This window comes from Eptatretus burgeri, chromosome 3 (assembly GCF_056783735.1).
Source record: "Eptatretus burgeri isolate ZD-2024b chromosome 3, Ebu_testis_v1, whole genome shotgun sequence".
In the NCBI taxonomy this organism is placed as follows: Eukaryota; Metazoa; Chordata; class Myxini; order Myxiniformes; family Myxinidae; genus Eptatretus; species Eptatretus burgeri.
In genome coordinates, this window is record NC_140963.1 from 14732903 (window position 1) to 14749642 (window position 16740).

The 16740-nt window shown below is 44.6% G+C and overlaps 1 protein-coding gene across 8 annotated transcripts in view; it reads left to right on the forward strand.

Moving 5' to 3' along the window:
* The window catches only part of LOC147029431 (RNA-binding motif, single-stranded-interacting protein 3-like), a 371659-nt gene that overhangs the window by 307377 nt on the left and 47542 nt on the right, over positions 1-16740 (forward strand). For 7 of the 8 annotated variants that reach the window (XM_085872471.1, XM_085872473.1, XM_085872472.1 and 4 more), the window contains one exon: positions 16044-16151. The exons of the other annotated variant lie outside the window; for it this stretch is intronic. In XM_085872471.1, the coding sequence (XP_085728597.1) occupies positions 16044-16151 (108 nt within the window). The remainder of the gene's footprint in view (positions 1-16043; positions 16152-16740) is intronic. 8 annotated transcript variants of the gene reach the window in all.

Below are 16740 nucleotides of genomic sequence, written 5' to 3' on the forward strand. Positions count from 1 at the left end.
TCTATCCAGCCTTGCTTTTTTCCGTCGCGGGATCAGCAACATTCACCGCGGGCGTTTCAGGACCGGGTTTCACTCCCGCAAGCACGCACGTGGCGGCCTCGTGCGCTGCACGGCACGAACCTCGCGCTCGCCACCGTGCAAACTCGGCGCGGTCCCCATTACGACTACGGCCGCTACTCGGCTTTTGTCCCTCTCTCACCATCGTCGTCTCCATTCCATCCACGCACTCCTGCGTGTTACGACGCTCACACACCATTCCATGACATTTACACCGGGAGACGCGGCTGCGTGCTTGCGCTTGCCGACCGTCATCTCCCTCACATACAGCGACCTCACACACGGTCTCGCTCACACACAAACTTTCACTCACACACACCCTTCTACTCGCACATGCAGTGACACTCACACGCGGTGTTTCATTCATACAGACCGTTTCACTCACACACGGAGTGTCACTCACACACGGCGTGCCGGGAAGCACGCACCCTGGCACACTCTCACCCACACCACTCACACACAGGCTCTCTTCCACACACGGGGTCTCATTCACACCCGGTGTTTCTTTTACACACGGGGTCTCATTCACACCCGGTGTTTCATCCACACACGGGGTCTCTGTCACCCACGCGGTCGCTCTCACACACGCCCTTGCACCCACGCTATGCGTGCGTTGCAGCACACACTTCACCACGCTCGTGTACACACACCTCGACACCACACACGCCGGTACAATCACGCTTGGGGTTCGTGCCACCTCAATGGGTTTCGGGGCCTCCATACCCCCCAAGCTCCTCGTGCACCCGTCTACAGCACTCGCCTCCTCAACTCCGCTTGGCACGACCGAACCAACCTGGTCGTGAGTCGCCTCAAGGGGGCATACTCCCTCCACTCGTTCCTGGAGGAGGCTATCCAGCTGCTTGCACCGGGTCCCAACACGTTCCACGAGCTCGCCCCATTGTCCTCCACTACCTCTGTGTTAGTGTGCTCGTCTTTACCCCCGTCTTCATCGTGTAGTCTCTCCTTTACTGTTCCCATCTCCCGCGTCTCTTATTAATTGTCTCGTCTCACACGTTTCGGTCTCCCCATTTAATTTTTCCCTCTTGGTCACCGTCACATTTTCCGTCACCTCCACGCTTCTCGCCCAACACGTCTCCCGTATTATTTCGCCCTCACCCGCCTCCATTGCGGGCCTGACAGCCGCTGCACTCCCCCTCAGCTCGTTCGCCCCAGCACGTGGCGTCGCCATTTTTTCGCCCGCGGTCCGCGTTTCGCTGCACACTAATGCCATCATGCCCGCCCGCAGGCCTCTGCCTATTTGCTGCATCTCACCCCGCATTGCTTTCATTTCTTCTTTCATTTGTTGCGCATTCGTTTCCATCTTGCTGTGTATATTCGCATTCATTTTGTTTGTGTTTGCTTCCATTTTGTTTTCCATCTGTTGCGCATTCGTATCCATCTTGCTGTTTATTCCTTTTATTTCGTTTCCCATTTGTTGCGCATTCGTTTTCATTCCATTTATGGCCTGCAAAATCATGTCGAGTGTACTTGGCTGAGCCGATTCGGCAAGGATTGGGGGGGGTTTGGTGGAGGAGGGAAGGGGAGGTGTCATACACTGCTGCCGCGGCCGCTGCCGCGCCCATTTCGGGTTCTGGGTCCGTTTGTGGGGGGAGAAATCGTTCCTGCACCATAAACATTTCCTGCTCGGGGATTTCGTCCTGGGCCATGGATTCTACCAATTCTACATCCATCTCTAATACCCCCGGCTCCCGTTCGCCTTGAAATGCCATCTTGTCCCGTGGAATAAATAATTTTTAAAATCGCTCATGTTTGGTGGGAATCGGGGGTCACTCCACTCACCCCTGAACCGATTCCCGTGAATTTAGTTGGAGACGGGGTGGATTCGAATCTCACACCCGGACACCACTGTTACGAATTCTGGCCCGCCTGGCGTGTGATCGGCCACGTAACTCTAATCGTGACCGTGTCGCCCACCGGTTGGACAATTCAGTCGTGACCCTCCTTGGAACTACCGCCAGGAGCCAGTCACGGGTGGGGGTTTAACCTCATCACAACCCAGTCCGCATTCTACCTGCGCAAAATAGGGTGAATCGCCGAATGTCGATTTTCCTAAATACCCGCGCGGGTAACCTACCGAGGGGTTGCACCACGCCGCAGGTCGGCTTAGGACACGAACGGCTTAAGCGGTTCGTTCCGTACTACAGGGATAACCGAGCGGTGTTATCGCCGACCTCGACGGTTCAGATTACTTTACCCGGGTGTTCAAACCCTCACTAATTATTCCACGAGGTAAGGTGGCACTTTCAATAAAGGAGAGGACGCAACGATGGAGAACAGTTCGACAAGCTCATTTATTATTTACACACACGTAAGGCAGTCATGCAATATGTACAGCAAGAAAACAATACAACCGAATAAAGCAGGGAATGCTGTACAACACAGTCACTTTAACAGGTTCCACTTACAGACGGCGCCACACCATGCAAGCAAAAGTAAAAAGAAAAGAAAGGACCTCCCTTTCTTGGCCGTCCAGTCCCCCTCCCACGACCGTTAGCGGGGTCACTCCTGGTTCCGACCTCCCACGCGGCCGGCGAACCCTCTCCGGCACCCCTCGTTTGGACACGCAGGTCCACCACAGGCCGCACTGCGGCGCCTCCCGTCCGCGTCTCCACCAACAGGCCGCGCCGGGCCACAAGCGCAGGAACGAGCGAGGAGGAAGGGAGCGCAAGCCAAGAAGAGCGCATGAACCGTGAAGAGAGGAGGAGGCCCAACTTGAATCACCGAGAGAGACAGGGGCGAGCATGAACCAAGAAGAAGAGGAGGAGGCCCAACGTGAATCACTGAGAGAGACAGGGGCGAGCATGAACCAAGAAGAAGAGGAGGAGGCCCAACGTGAATCGCTGAGAGAGACAGGGGCGAGCATGAACCAAGAAGAAGAGAGGAGGAGGCCCAACGTGACTCACTGAGAGAGCGAGCCTCGCGTCTGTTCGCCTTTTGTAAGGCGGGGCTCCGCCCTTCGCTCCTCCCCGTTTTCGGCTCCGCCTCCCTTCGAGAAGCTTCTCGAAAAGGGGCGTGCCCTCACTCCGAGCGCCTCATGCCCCGTGTCCCACCAATGGGAGCGAGCTGCCCCGCCCCCTTCCCTTCACACCAAGCACGGGGAAAACAGGCGGGAAAAACCCCACAGGCTTCACAAGAGCTTTTGTTCTGCCAATCCTCCTCGGACGGTTTCCGACGCGGAAACCGTCTTACCGCTGTCCATGGAGGATGGCGTTCATAAGCGGGCCTAGTGGCGAAGATGGTGGTGATTGTTGTGGGGGTGGTCTGAGCATGGTGGGCGTAGTTGGTGGCGGTTGTTGTTTGCGTGGAGGTTTGTTGCAATGGTGGCTCAAAATAACGATAGATAAAGAAAAACGGCTTTCTCAAAGAGTCGCAGCCTGGTGAACACAAAGAAATCCCTTTAAACAACGGTTGGGACCTATCTGAACACTCACTTACTGGAATAGCTAATCTAAGGAACCTTGATGGTGTAGCGTGAATTTCCACAGCCGTAACAATATATATATATATATATATATATATATATATATATATATATATATATATATATATATATATATATATATATATATATATATATATATATATATATATATATATATATATGCAATTTCTGTACTTTTGAGTGTCATGGGACCTTTAAGAGGAACTGCCACAGTAAAACTATTACCTGCTTTTGTATCATCATTATACATTCCTTTCCTTTGACTATATCTAGGGACTGTGTTTGTTCCCGTTGCCATATCAGGAGTAAAACCTTCGACAGCCCCCTTTCCCATTCTATCACTAAATGAATATGGTGTAAATTTCATCATTTCAGATGTAGCAGAGACATAATCAACCGCTTCAACTTCTTGTGTTCCAATATACAAACGAACACCATCAAACATTTTCCAGAAGAAATCATTTACGAGTGTAGCATTTATGTTATTCGCAGCCTTGGTGAATGTAAATTTACACAACAAGAAACTTTTGGATCGATCCAAATAAGTTTATTGAGTATTTATTTCAAAACTTTTTGTTCCATTTGTATTTCAGTCTGTTCCTGTTACAGCATTTACCTTTAAGTTATCTTCTTTTTTAGTAGAGTATGAGATGACAATGGTATCATCCAAATCATAGATACTATCAATTGCTTCCATACTTGTATTTATTAAGGAAAAAAAATATAAAACTTTTGAAACCCTGACCCAAGTATTTGAATTTTTTTCCCCGTTGTTCTTGGGGAGACAACTGAGTTTTGCCTTTCTTAATTAATTTTATTGCTTGCAATTTATGAGATTCCTTTTGGGCATCTTTTATACTCTTTATAGCACCCGCTACATTTCCCACAGCAGAAGCAGTTGAACCAATTTGGTCTTTATGTTTAAGAATAGTTGAACCGATACCCATTAGAGTATCAATTATCCCATCTCCTTTTTTTTCTAAATTGATGTCCTACACCCCGTTGTCTCTTAGGTTTATTGTTTCCTTGACCAAGATACATACCTTCACCCTTATAGTATGGGGAAAGGAACATCTCATCCCCTATACTTATTTTATATTTTCCCAACTCGTGTTTCCTCACAAAAACCATCGTATTTATTTATTAGAAAACTTCACGTCGGTGAATTCTGATGGATATAATTTCTACATTAAAAGAAGTCACGCGATTATCTTGGTCGGTTATCTTAAAATTTACTCTGTATATGGTTTTTCTGGACACGTGAAGATAAACCAGATTTTTTTGGTTCCATATTGAATTTATAACCAATTGGGGTTGAGTATGCACTGAATGAAAATATTGTATTTGTTCTTATTCCATCATTATAAGCACCATCAATCAAATCACAGTGAATTAAGACCGAATTTATGCCTGAGGATATTTGAATGACATTATCACTATAAAACGTCCTATTAGTTTCAATCTTTTTTGAGGAGAAACCCAATAACTCTCCAAATGAATTATCAATTGTGAAATCAACCTTGTAGTTATTTTTAAGTTTAATCGTTGATTTTGAAGTATGTTTTTGAATATCTATAACAATATTTTTTGGTTCATCACCCTGTTCTTTCGGAAGCTATTTGAGAAATCTCGTATGCTCACGGTGAAACTGTTATAGTTTTGTAACTGCTTCCTGCATTATAACTAAACTTGTCATTTTTCTCTGTGATATTTAACAAGGTATTATAAGTTTCCATAAACAATATAGGCGCCTCATATTCTTTTGTTGCGTCAAGTTGAAGTGGGCATTGGAACAGAGATGTGTGATCACTCGTGAAATTAAAACGAAGGATTGTGCTTCTCATCTTCTTCAATGTGGGATAAAATGTCTTTGTATTGACATTTATTAATTATTTTCAGATTCATTAACCAGTCAAAAATGGCTGATGCTTCATTGAAACAATTATTATTTCCAGCCTTCTTACTATACTACCTAAAACAACAATAGCAGTCTACTAATTGTGATGGGTCATTTGGAAGAAAACAAACACCTGAACCAAGCCTACTTAAAGCCTCAATTATGTGTTTCTCCTTTTCATTCTTCCTTCCTTTACTGGCAACAGAAACTCCGTAATTAAGCGAGTTTAGTAAATTAATTTATACTCTACCATCCTCATTTTTTATATTCAATGGTTTATCGAAATAACTTGATTCACCCCTCACAGTTGAACCTTGCCTTCCATCTTTTGTAATAAGAAACATCAATCTCAGAGTTAATTTAACAGGTTGTTGAAGGGTCATTTCTCGGTATTTGGTTCGTTACGGACGGAACATTTAGAGAATTTGAATGCCTATATTTTTTTGACCCTGATATGTCAAGTCAAATTGATAGAACAACGTTGAAGGATATGGTATATGTATATATGTATATATGGGATATGGGCAGTATAAATGTCCAAAATTTGAATCAATTTGAACAAGAGTGTCATATGCTAATTATCCAAAGAAGATGCGTTTCATACGGGACATGCTGCTAATGACTTTTGAGCTTTGATAAAATCAAAAATTCTCTTCTGTTCGGCGAGATATCTGGCACTTACCAGTCTATCCAGATACCTTAAGAGTTTTCTAAGGTTACTTGATCGACGGTCAATGGAAATTGTCACTTGGCAAACAATAGTGTAATTAGAACTGCATTTCGGATGGGACATCAGGAATCGTTAAGGACAGGACTATTTTTTCGCATCAGGAAATTCTATCAAAATGTCTTCTAGAGTCTGAATAATTGCAGAAAATAACTCAGCAATGAAATGCACAACAATATATTTAGCAGAACATTCTTATATATACATAAAAAATGAAAATATATTTGAACAATGTTAAAGAATGATGGTGAAGTAGAAATCAGAGGCATTTAAAAAGTATCATTCCTGAACATGAATGGTGCGAGGGAATATGTGTCTGTTTCGGTTGTCCATTACTGGTGGGTCCAGAATTTGTATGATGTCACATAGCCCAATCCACGAAATATCGTTCTTGGTCAGGAATGTGAAGATCCTAGTCGGAGTCCTTCGATCGGAGGAATGAAACGTTCGCTTCGGTCTCATCAACTTCCAGGCATTGTCCGAGGAAGACTTTGACTGATCTTCCTGTCTCAAACTTAACGAGGATAAAGTCGCCGACTTTACAGTTGTTGATCTTTTCGCGCTTCGTGCCTGTATGCATCGCTGGCTCATCAGTCGAGACACCTGGTGATACCACCACTCTCCTCTCATAAACTTTCTGTGTACCAGTGAATGGCGAATTTCTTGAGACATGGATCGGCGCCACGTGGTGGTGTCATCAATCGGCACCACATGGTGGAATTGATGAGCTCCAGACACAGCCGGGGTGTCCTCAAAGCAGGCATCAAGGTGTTGTGTTGCTGCCTCGATGTCCTCCGACGATGGCCACAGCACCATGATCTCCTGGCTGAGGGATGGCGATGCATTGTAGAAATCAATGGGAGAAGTCACGGTGACTTTCTCCTGCAATACTGCTCGCCAGACTGATCATTTGACGTGTCCGCCAATGCCGTCACTGGGCCCTTTGCCGTGTGCGGTGCAAAAGTAGCTCCAATCTGCTGTGCAGTCAAAGTCCTTCTTGTGGAAAACAAGATTGGCGAAGGTACAGCGATTTTTGAATTGGCTGGCGGCTCTGTCAGACCAGTAGTGGACATGAGCCTCTGGCCAAGGCAGCACAGTTTTCAATTGGTCCATAAGTTTGGAATTGAAGGCATAAATGGACTTCTTGCCATGCGCCATCTCGTCCGACACAATCGCAACTGAGAGGTGTTTCAGCTCTTCCATTCCAGTCTCTCGGAAAAACACCACAATGGTGAAAATGGTCACCCCTTCAGCTGACCAGTGGGCCAACATGATTATCTTCTGAGTTTTATGCTATAATTCTCAGCGAAGTCTTCCTGCACGATGATGACGCCCGATTCCAGTGTACCTTTCAGATGACGTAGTTCAGCGTGTTGGTTTCGTACGTCATTAACGTGTTGACTGAATTTGACTAATTGTTCACGCAGATCATTCACCGCAGACCGAAGATCGTTTTTTGTCACCGTTTTGACAGTCTTCCCATCCTTCGTCGTCCACTGGTGATATTCGATCGTGGTTGACTCATCGATACCATCGAGATAACCTTCAATATCATCAATGCCACAAATGTCACAGCAGCGGTCTGCGCAAGACTCACTGGCTAAGCCACAGACGGTATATGAGGAGTCACTTTGCGTAACCCGGCCACCAAAAGTCCAACATTCTCTTGGTATCTGCACATATATTTTGTGGTCTCAGTGGTTTACTGTTCTGATGTGTGTGGGACAGATAAGTGAGAATTTAGTGAAGCCGATGACGTTACCGTACTCACCGCAGAAAAGCTGGTGAGCCTCTGACAGGGTCATCAGTAAATACCGCTTCTGCCGGTGCCTGCGTTTACCGTCCGAGTCCTTGATGGAAACATAGCCCTTCTTTCCGGGACACATACAACTGACGTCATCACATTGAAGAAACGCCATCACGTTTTCAACGGTATGCTGGGGAATAGAGTCGCTGCGAGTTTTTCTGTCGCTGTGAATGATGCTTCGTCGAACACGGTTCCGAACGACATCTTGCAACACACTTTGATTTTCTTTCGGCAACGAAGCTGTGATGGATCCAATGACGTGAGTCTGCTGTCTGGGCGTCAATGGCAGGGCGTGGTTCGCACGTGAGATGGCCTTGCCGAGCGTCTTGGTATTAGAAAAGGGACTAGGTCCTCCGCGTTTTTCGGCGAGAATGGTGTTATTCTTCTTATCACGTTGGAGTCTTTTCCTCTCACGTTCTTTCTTGTGAATGGCTTCTTTCTCTTCCTCTGTTATGGTTGCCTTCTGCCTCAGTCTTGCTGCCTTTTTACATTCTCGATCGTGTTTCTTTCCACACATATATATATATATATATATATATATATATATATATATATATATATATATATATATATATATATATATATATATATATATATATATAGATACATACAGCGCATACTGCCTACCAGTCTTTGCATGGATTGCTGCTGGATTCTGTCCCACTCAGTCCTCAATGACTGAAGCCATCTGACTAAGGAACATCTGCCTGTCCTGCCTTGCAGTGGTGACTCTTGGCCTCCCTCATCGAGGTCTGTCATCTGCAGAGTTGTGGAGGGTGTCTCTGTCCACCAGGGCCGATATCGTCTGGTGTGAACAGCCAAGGCGACGTGCCACCTCACGGTAGCTCAATCCGCCTTGCAGTATGCCCAAGGCACACTGCCGTTGATCCCTTGACAATCGTGGCATGTTGATTGAATTGCCCATTTTGCACTGGCCTTTTTAAAGCCAATATCAAGACATCACGTGCAGCTCATTAAAATCATCCCATACCCCTTGGCTTATCACTGACAGTCAAAATGGCTGTTCAAAAGCTGTGCTATGAAGTGACCATTGAAGGTTGAAGTGACCATCCGTGACCGTTTTGTCTGACAGTGAGGACACTATTGTCCACAAATAAGTTCACACATTTACTACACGCAGTGTTATTTTTGATATTTGAAGGTTTAAAAGGTGGTAAGTTTCTTTTGCGTTTCAGTATATATACATATGCATATATATATATATATATATATATATATATATATATATATATATATATATATATATATATATATATGTATATATATATATATGTATATATATGTATATTTATATGTATATATATATGTATATATATACATATACATATCCAACCTTGGAAGCAACCTTCATCCTTTCCACCGATCCAATATTACGTCATCAAAAGGAATTTGTACGATCTCAGCGTCTCTTTCAGCATGGAAAGATCAAGGGAAGTACGGTAACAAATGGTGAATGGACCTTCGGGGAAACCCATCCCCCCCCCTCTCTCTAGGATGCGGTTGCAAACGTCAATCATTGACAAACTCTGCTCCAGTCAATGGGTACTCGAGATGAAGATGATGAGCCGACCAATGGGTGTTCGGATTAACCGTGACATCATTACGGTTGAAACAATCAATGTCTATCTTATTGAGACTTGCGTATATAAGCACACGCTTTCATTTCCTCCTTCACTTGCTGCAATTTTTACCCTGAAGAGTGCAGCACAAAAAGCTTCGGTGACTATTATGTCATGTTTGTTTGCATCCATATTGAAGTTCTGTAGTAACAAACATCTGTTCATATATATATATATATATATATATATATATATATATATATATATATATATATATATATATATATATATATATATATATATATATATATATATATATATATATATATATATATAACCGTCCATTGGAACCATACTCTTTGCAGTGTTGGTGGGCACAATCCTGGACGGGTCGCCACTCCAACACAGTATCCCAGCATGCTGAAACTCATTTTGCTGACCTCGGAAGGATGACAGGCCGAGTTAACCCTACCTGGTATTAATTCAACAGCTGAGCGGGATTTGAACTCAGGACCCTGGGATCCCAAGCCCGCCATCCGAACCATTGAGCCAACACCAGGCATGTATATATACACACAGCGAGTGCCCCGGAAGCAGCAGGGGAAAGAGAGTGGCACTTGTATATGTGGAAGAATTGCGTTTCTCAGCCGGTGGGTTGCCCAAATAGCTCAGATGGCAGAGCACTGGTAGCATTTGCCAGAGTCCCTGGGTTCGATCCCTGCTCTGGGTCCGTAATTTTCCGCATACACACACACGCACACATACGCACGCACACCGCACACACATACATACACTGTAGACAGTATTTACAATCATCCGTCAGCATCCCTGCAGATGCCATTGGGATTGAGCTTACATGATTTGGATGGGCAATGGAAGTTGCTGAAGTTACTCTCATATCTCTAAGCCAGTTAAGTGCAATCTGGGCTCAATGTTTAATGGTATATCCATCTTGAAAGATTCTGCCTTCATTCTTCATTTGTATTCAGCACAAGACTGCAGGGTCATAGGCTGAGGGTGTGGCTGTGCTGCTGATGCAGTGCCCTCTGCTAGTTAGAGCAGGAATTTGTAATTTGTTCAGGATGCCAGTGATGACTCGCCTTCTCTTTGTGAAGGATACCGTGGGAACTTTAACGTCCACCAACGAATGTTGGCAGACAGGACACCCATTTAACGTCTACCTGATAGATGGCACACCCATTGATGAATCACCCTGCGTGTTAAACACCAGAATGACCGCTTATAGCTTGGTTGGGATTCAACCCTGGGCTCGGCAACTTAGATGCAAGTGTGTGTATCTTTCGGCCATCCTGTCAGCTCATCCTGCCCTCATGTAAATGTACAACATGTAAACGTACAATAAAATTACATCATTAAAATATTTTAACACAATTCATCATTATTCATATTGTTGCTGGCCGGGGGTCAGCCGCCAACCGACCACTCTGAACGGAGCCGCAAGTCGAGTCGGCCCGACCGATCGCCCGGAATATAGATCGCCGCCCGGATAACTCCGAGCGACGGGTCCTTGTACAAGAACCGAAATATGCCAATCGGCAGATCACGTGGGGTAGGGTCGATTGCCAATCTTCAATTTACCGAAGTACCCACGTGATCCAACTACCGGGGTATTCCACCCTCGACGGAACTCGTACGGAACAAACCGCCGAGGCGAGCTTGTCCGTGCGCGATTCCGAGCGGTGTAATCACCAAGAACCGTCGGTCCAAATGTCCCCCTATTACGGCAAACCAACGGCTTTCTAACTCCCAACACACGAAATGTTCAGTCAATGACGGAATGGACGCAACGAGCAGGTTTACATTCACACAAGGACATTTATTATAATGAAACACGTATGCAATTAAATAAGGCAAAACACGTATGCAATTATACAAGCAACAAAAGCACGACAAAAGAACTACAACCGTCTACTTATTATGCACAATCATTTACACTTAACAGCAGTTCCTACTTATTAGATGGGCCCACGGACTCACGTACGCTCACACACACACACACACACACACACACACACACACACACACACACACACACACACACACACGAAATGGTGGCTGAGGCCTTTAATCACGAGCTCCAGCTCGGAGGACAGGTGAGCTGAAACTCAGAGCTTGACTCGAACCTTTCCACCTCGTGTGGTCTTCAACTTGTCCGGACCCGGGCTCCAGCGAGAGCGAGCTGGATCCAATCGCCGCGATCCTTTCCGAGCTCCCGCGAATCCTCCCGCGCTTCTCAACACGTGCCGGTGAGACGAGGCGCCGATCCTTCCTGTCGATCGTCGCTTCCCCGTGGATCCAACTCCAAGAAGAGGCCGATGCGTCGCACCAAGCCGGGAAACAAAATGGAGAACGGAAAGCTCCACGAACCAAGAAGAAGAGGAAGAAGAGGAAGAAGCCTCCACTCGCAGCTCGAGCCGAACAACCGGCTCATGTTCCTTCCAAATCAAAGCAGCAGCCGAAGCTCACTGAGCCAGCCGAAGCTCACTGAGCCAGCCGAAGCAAAAAGCTTCCGATGGCCTCAAGCCACGCAAGCCAAGCAGGACCCGATGGCCTGCTGAACGACTGCTCTCTCCGAAGCAAAAAAGCTTACTCCTCCCACAGGACTCAGCACACGAACTCTGCACACGGGACCCAGAATGGGACTCTTCACGAACTCTGCCACGGGACTCCCACGAACTCAGCCCACGAACTCAGCCCTGCCACGGGACTCCCACGAACTCAGCCCTACCACGGGACTCCCACACGAACAATGAAAGGTTCTCCCCTTTATCCTTCCCACCCCCTCCCCCGCACCCGGCGTGACTCATGCCCTCGTGATCCACCCCCCCCCCCCGCTCAACCACGGGTGGGAGGGAGTTGTTGACGTCACCGCAGGGTTTTTCTTCCTCTTCGCAGAAGGGGGGGAGTGACATCTCCATTGTTCGCTCCCTCACTATTAAATCGATCCGCAGCGCATCTTAATCGATCTCTGAACATTTAACAATGAAAGGTGAGCTATCTCGGGAACATGCACTTATCGACATGGCTGACTAAGGGAACCTGTATGTTGTGTGCAATTGAATTCCAAATTCGTAACAATATATTACTCTCTCGTCTTTGGCATGAGTGGAACAAAAGCATTCTCCTTAAATATGTTTGACCATGGCATGTCCTTGTGCAACCTAAATTGTTGGAATGTTTGTATAGAAGTTGGTATTCATTAGGTCTCTCACACTAAAATGCCTCCATTTTTTGCAAATTAGGTTTAAAAAAAAAATTAACAAAAAAAAATCTATTTCTCGAAATGTGCCAACTTCTTACACTGGTATATTTCTTCAATCAACTCCACTTAAGAAAAAAAACTTCATTCAAATTTTGTTTTTCTGTTGATAACAGGTTTATATGCAGTTCACATGCATCAAAGCCCATAAAGCTGAGTAAAGGTCACGGGAGGTCACCAAACTTTGAGATTATCGAAGGCATTGAAGAAATGTCAGTCACCAAACAAAGGCGAAACATTTACTTCATAACAACTACTGATGGCTCGTAACATTCAGATAGTGAATAACAGGTTACATTAACTTGATTTAATATCTATATCTTCAGAAAACCACTCCACAACTGACCAGGTGCCACCAAGAAAGCTTCCTGGAATATTACCAAGATCAGAAATCCCAGTTTCAACATTGCACAGCAGTCTTGTTCACTGATTAATGTCATTGGTCACCAACAACTGACATGTTATAAGTGTGATGGGCCTCTGGATGACATTTGGCACAATGCAACATCATCAACTATGATAGTTTTTGAGCAGTCACTGATGTCCTATGCAATCATGGCTGTACAGACCTCAGAGTACTTACAAGGAGTGAATTGCAGCAAGATATATTGCATCAACACATCGCTTGACCTTTTTGTCAGACCTTTTCCTGCTGACTTTCATTCAGTATTCATTCTGATTGAAAATGATGTTCGATGCCATCCTGCGAGAATCATCAGGGCGTAACTTGTGTAGGAAACCAAAACATAATGGTGCCCAGCAAGAAGCACACTCTTTAATCTGATAGAACATCTTCATAATCTTCTAGGCCGTTGTATTTGCCAATGTCCTAACCCTCCACATGACCTCAGGGAACAAGTACCGGGGCTGATGGAAGAATAGAGTGGGATCCCTTAAAACATCATCCAGCATCTGGTGAGAAACACTCCATGGAGATGCAGGAATTGTGTAAATGCCCGGGGAGCTCTTACTCAATACAAACATATCTTATGATGTTTATTTCAGCAACATGTGCCACAAACATCCACTTTCAACATTTTTCTTTTAATACTTCTGTTAACACGCTTTCAACAGGTGTTGACATACACAATGGCAAATTGAAAGCTCAAATTATTGTGATTTGATGACGTTTCCATGAAATACTTCAATTGGTTGTTGCCAATTACTGTTCTGTATGATAATACTGCATTTAAAGTAGTCGTATTTGATTTCTAGTTTTGACTGGCTCCACTGATTTGTACATTTGACTCTTTATATATGTTGCTGAAGTATTGTATTGTTATGAAAATGACTTCGGACTTGCTGAGGGGTTAATTATTGAGTAATTATATCCTATTGAGTGTCAGCATAAGCATTTGTGAACCCCAATTAGCAGCAACAAAAATCGTATGTCTAGTTAGATTCCCTGTCTCCCTTTCTCCTCATGTTTTCCTCTTTTTCCCACCTCCAATCCATGTTTTATCTTAAATCACCCCATTGTCCTTTATTCACACATCAACATGGATGGCACATGTATGCTTTGTCAAGCCTTGAACATGGGGTTGACAGACATGGCACAACCATGTGTGATGCATCACATGCAACAGAGCATGCGCAAGACCCATTCAGGAGGGGCCAGAGTGCTACCTAAATAAGGCAGGACAAAGCACCAGGTGTCAACACAGCCAGGACACTCAGCCACACAGAGTCCTCTCAGAGAGCGGACACCCATCCCAGCGGCTCACAGCTCCCAGCCATCGGTCACACAGCCATGGGGTCCTCAGAGAGTAAGTGCACAGGCAGCCATGCATCAATGGGCAGCCAAGGACGAGACCAGACTGGCAGTGGCATCCAAAGCCATGCCTGTATCTCACCTCTCGGTGCTCCAGGAAAGGCCATGCACACCAGACCTTTTAACACTGTCATTCTCCTGTTTGTCTTGTGTTCCCAACTGAGTCTGTCCGTGTTAAGGTGACCGTGGAGATTGTTACCGCCCATTAAATGTGTCGTTCGGTCATCTCACTTTCTTTGTGTAAGTGCCATTTTTACTTCCTATGTCCCCATCCCCATTATTTATTAAAACTGTGTTGCTTCTAAACCGATCGCTGCGTATTTGAGACGCAATCTAGTCCTCATGCTTGACTAAACCCCCCTGGTTAAGCCCACCACACTGAAACAGCCATGCAGTTAAATTGAAAAGCATATCCACAACATGGTGGATTATCTGTGCATGCGCAGTTTTGCTTCCACTCAGCGTTTTTGGAGATAATTATTCGGCAGTCTTGCATCACACGTAAGGAAGGCTGAGTCCATCACAATCTCAAGGAAAAATTCATGGAAGTGAATAGATTTGGCAATGATCACATATTTACAATATGTTTGTCTTTTACACCTTGTAAAGTTGTTTCAAAGGTCAAAGATTTACAAATTTGAAGAGAAAACATAATTGTTCGTGTTTTTTTTTTAAACAATTTGATGAGAATTAAGAGTAAAGTGTGCTCTGGGGTCAAGTAAACTATTGCCCCAATATCTCCTTACTGAAACGTATTTATGTGATCATTTTGAGGCATTGTTATTGAACTGTACAATAATTCTACTTATATTATTGAATATGAGCAATGTGGGGTGTGTTGGAATTGGTCATAAAAGGTGGTTATGGTCTGGTGATTAGAAACGATGGAAGGCCTTATTGCTGATATAACAGAACATGATTTGATTCGTAAAATTATCATGAAATTCTAAAAAGTAGCCACTGGAGCAAACACAAGATTGAAATGGCATCATTGTTATTGTTGATACTGCATGATAAATTGGTCACATGACCATATAGGATATCTCTGAATTGGAACATGCATTATTCTACATTGTACCATGGAGGTTCTATATGGGTGGTTACAAAATTTGATAAAACTCATGACTGCAAGCTCCTCAGAGTTGTCTGCCACAAGCTGCCTATTGGGTAGAGGTGACTGTAGAGGGCATAAAAGTTTGCTGTGCAGTGTATGGCTCACCGCCCTCAATGGCAGCAAGCACTGCATGAAGCCAAGCTTGTATGGCTGATCGGCCACAGCGGATAGAAGTGGTTTGGCCTGGTGGGTGGGCTCACCTTTTAAAAGTATCATGCAGTGATGGGTGATCTTTGGGTTTCTGCTCTTTTCCTTTCATGTCTAGTGCTTGTCAGCTATGTTGGCTTTACACACTGATGGTTGTCCAATTATTGTGCCCCTCTGGAAAATATATGTGTTTTCTGCAGGGCACGGTACTATCTCCAACCATGGACCACGCGCTTCCAATGCAAGCACCAACCATGATGCCCTTAGCACAGCAAATGAGCCAGCTGTCTTTGGGAAGCTCAGCCAATGTAGGTTTGTTTTAATCTATAATTGCACTCTTTCAATGTCGATTCTGTTCCTACTATATAATTCCATGCAGACTTGCGTACCCTTCTTCCCCACGCAGCACTCACCTCAGTGCCTTTATTTCAGCCTGTACCCAGTGAAGTGTAACATGTTGGCTACGTCTGCGTTTTTTCACCCGCTCTGCCAGCAACCATGATTTACTACCAAATGAAAATTGTAAGATAGAAATGAAGGATTTGGGGGCTGCTGAAGGGAAGATGGGATTGCAATCCAACCTTGCCAAGCAGTAATTCTTACATTTCCCAAAATATGACATGCACCTGATGCTCTGTCATGTTCCACTGACTGTTTGTTCCTCGGATGTTTCCTCATATACTTTCCACTTTTTTTCTTATTGGACACTTCTTCAGGCTGACTAATGCTTGGCAAAGCAATATTCCATTGAATCATGACTTCTGAAACAAAATTGCCTTTGTTTTTATCAATAATATTGAAATCGAGCTTTGATGAAAATTTAACAAAACTATAAGTGGATTTAGTTCCAAAAGGCATGAATTAAAATTAACACATTACTTTTCACTGGTTTTGCAT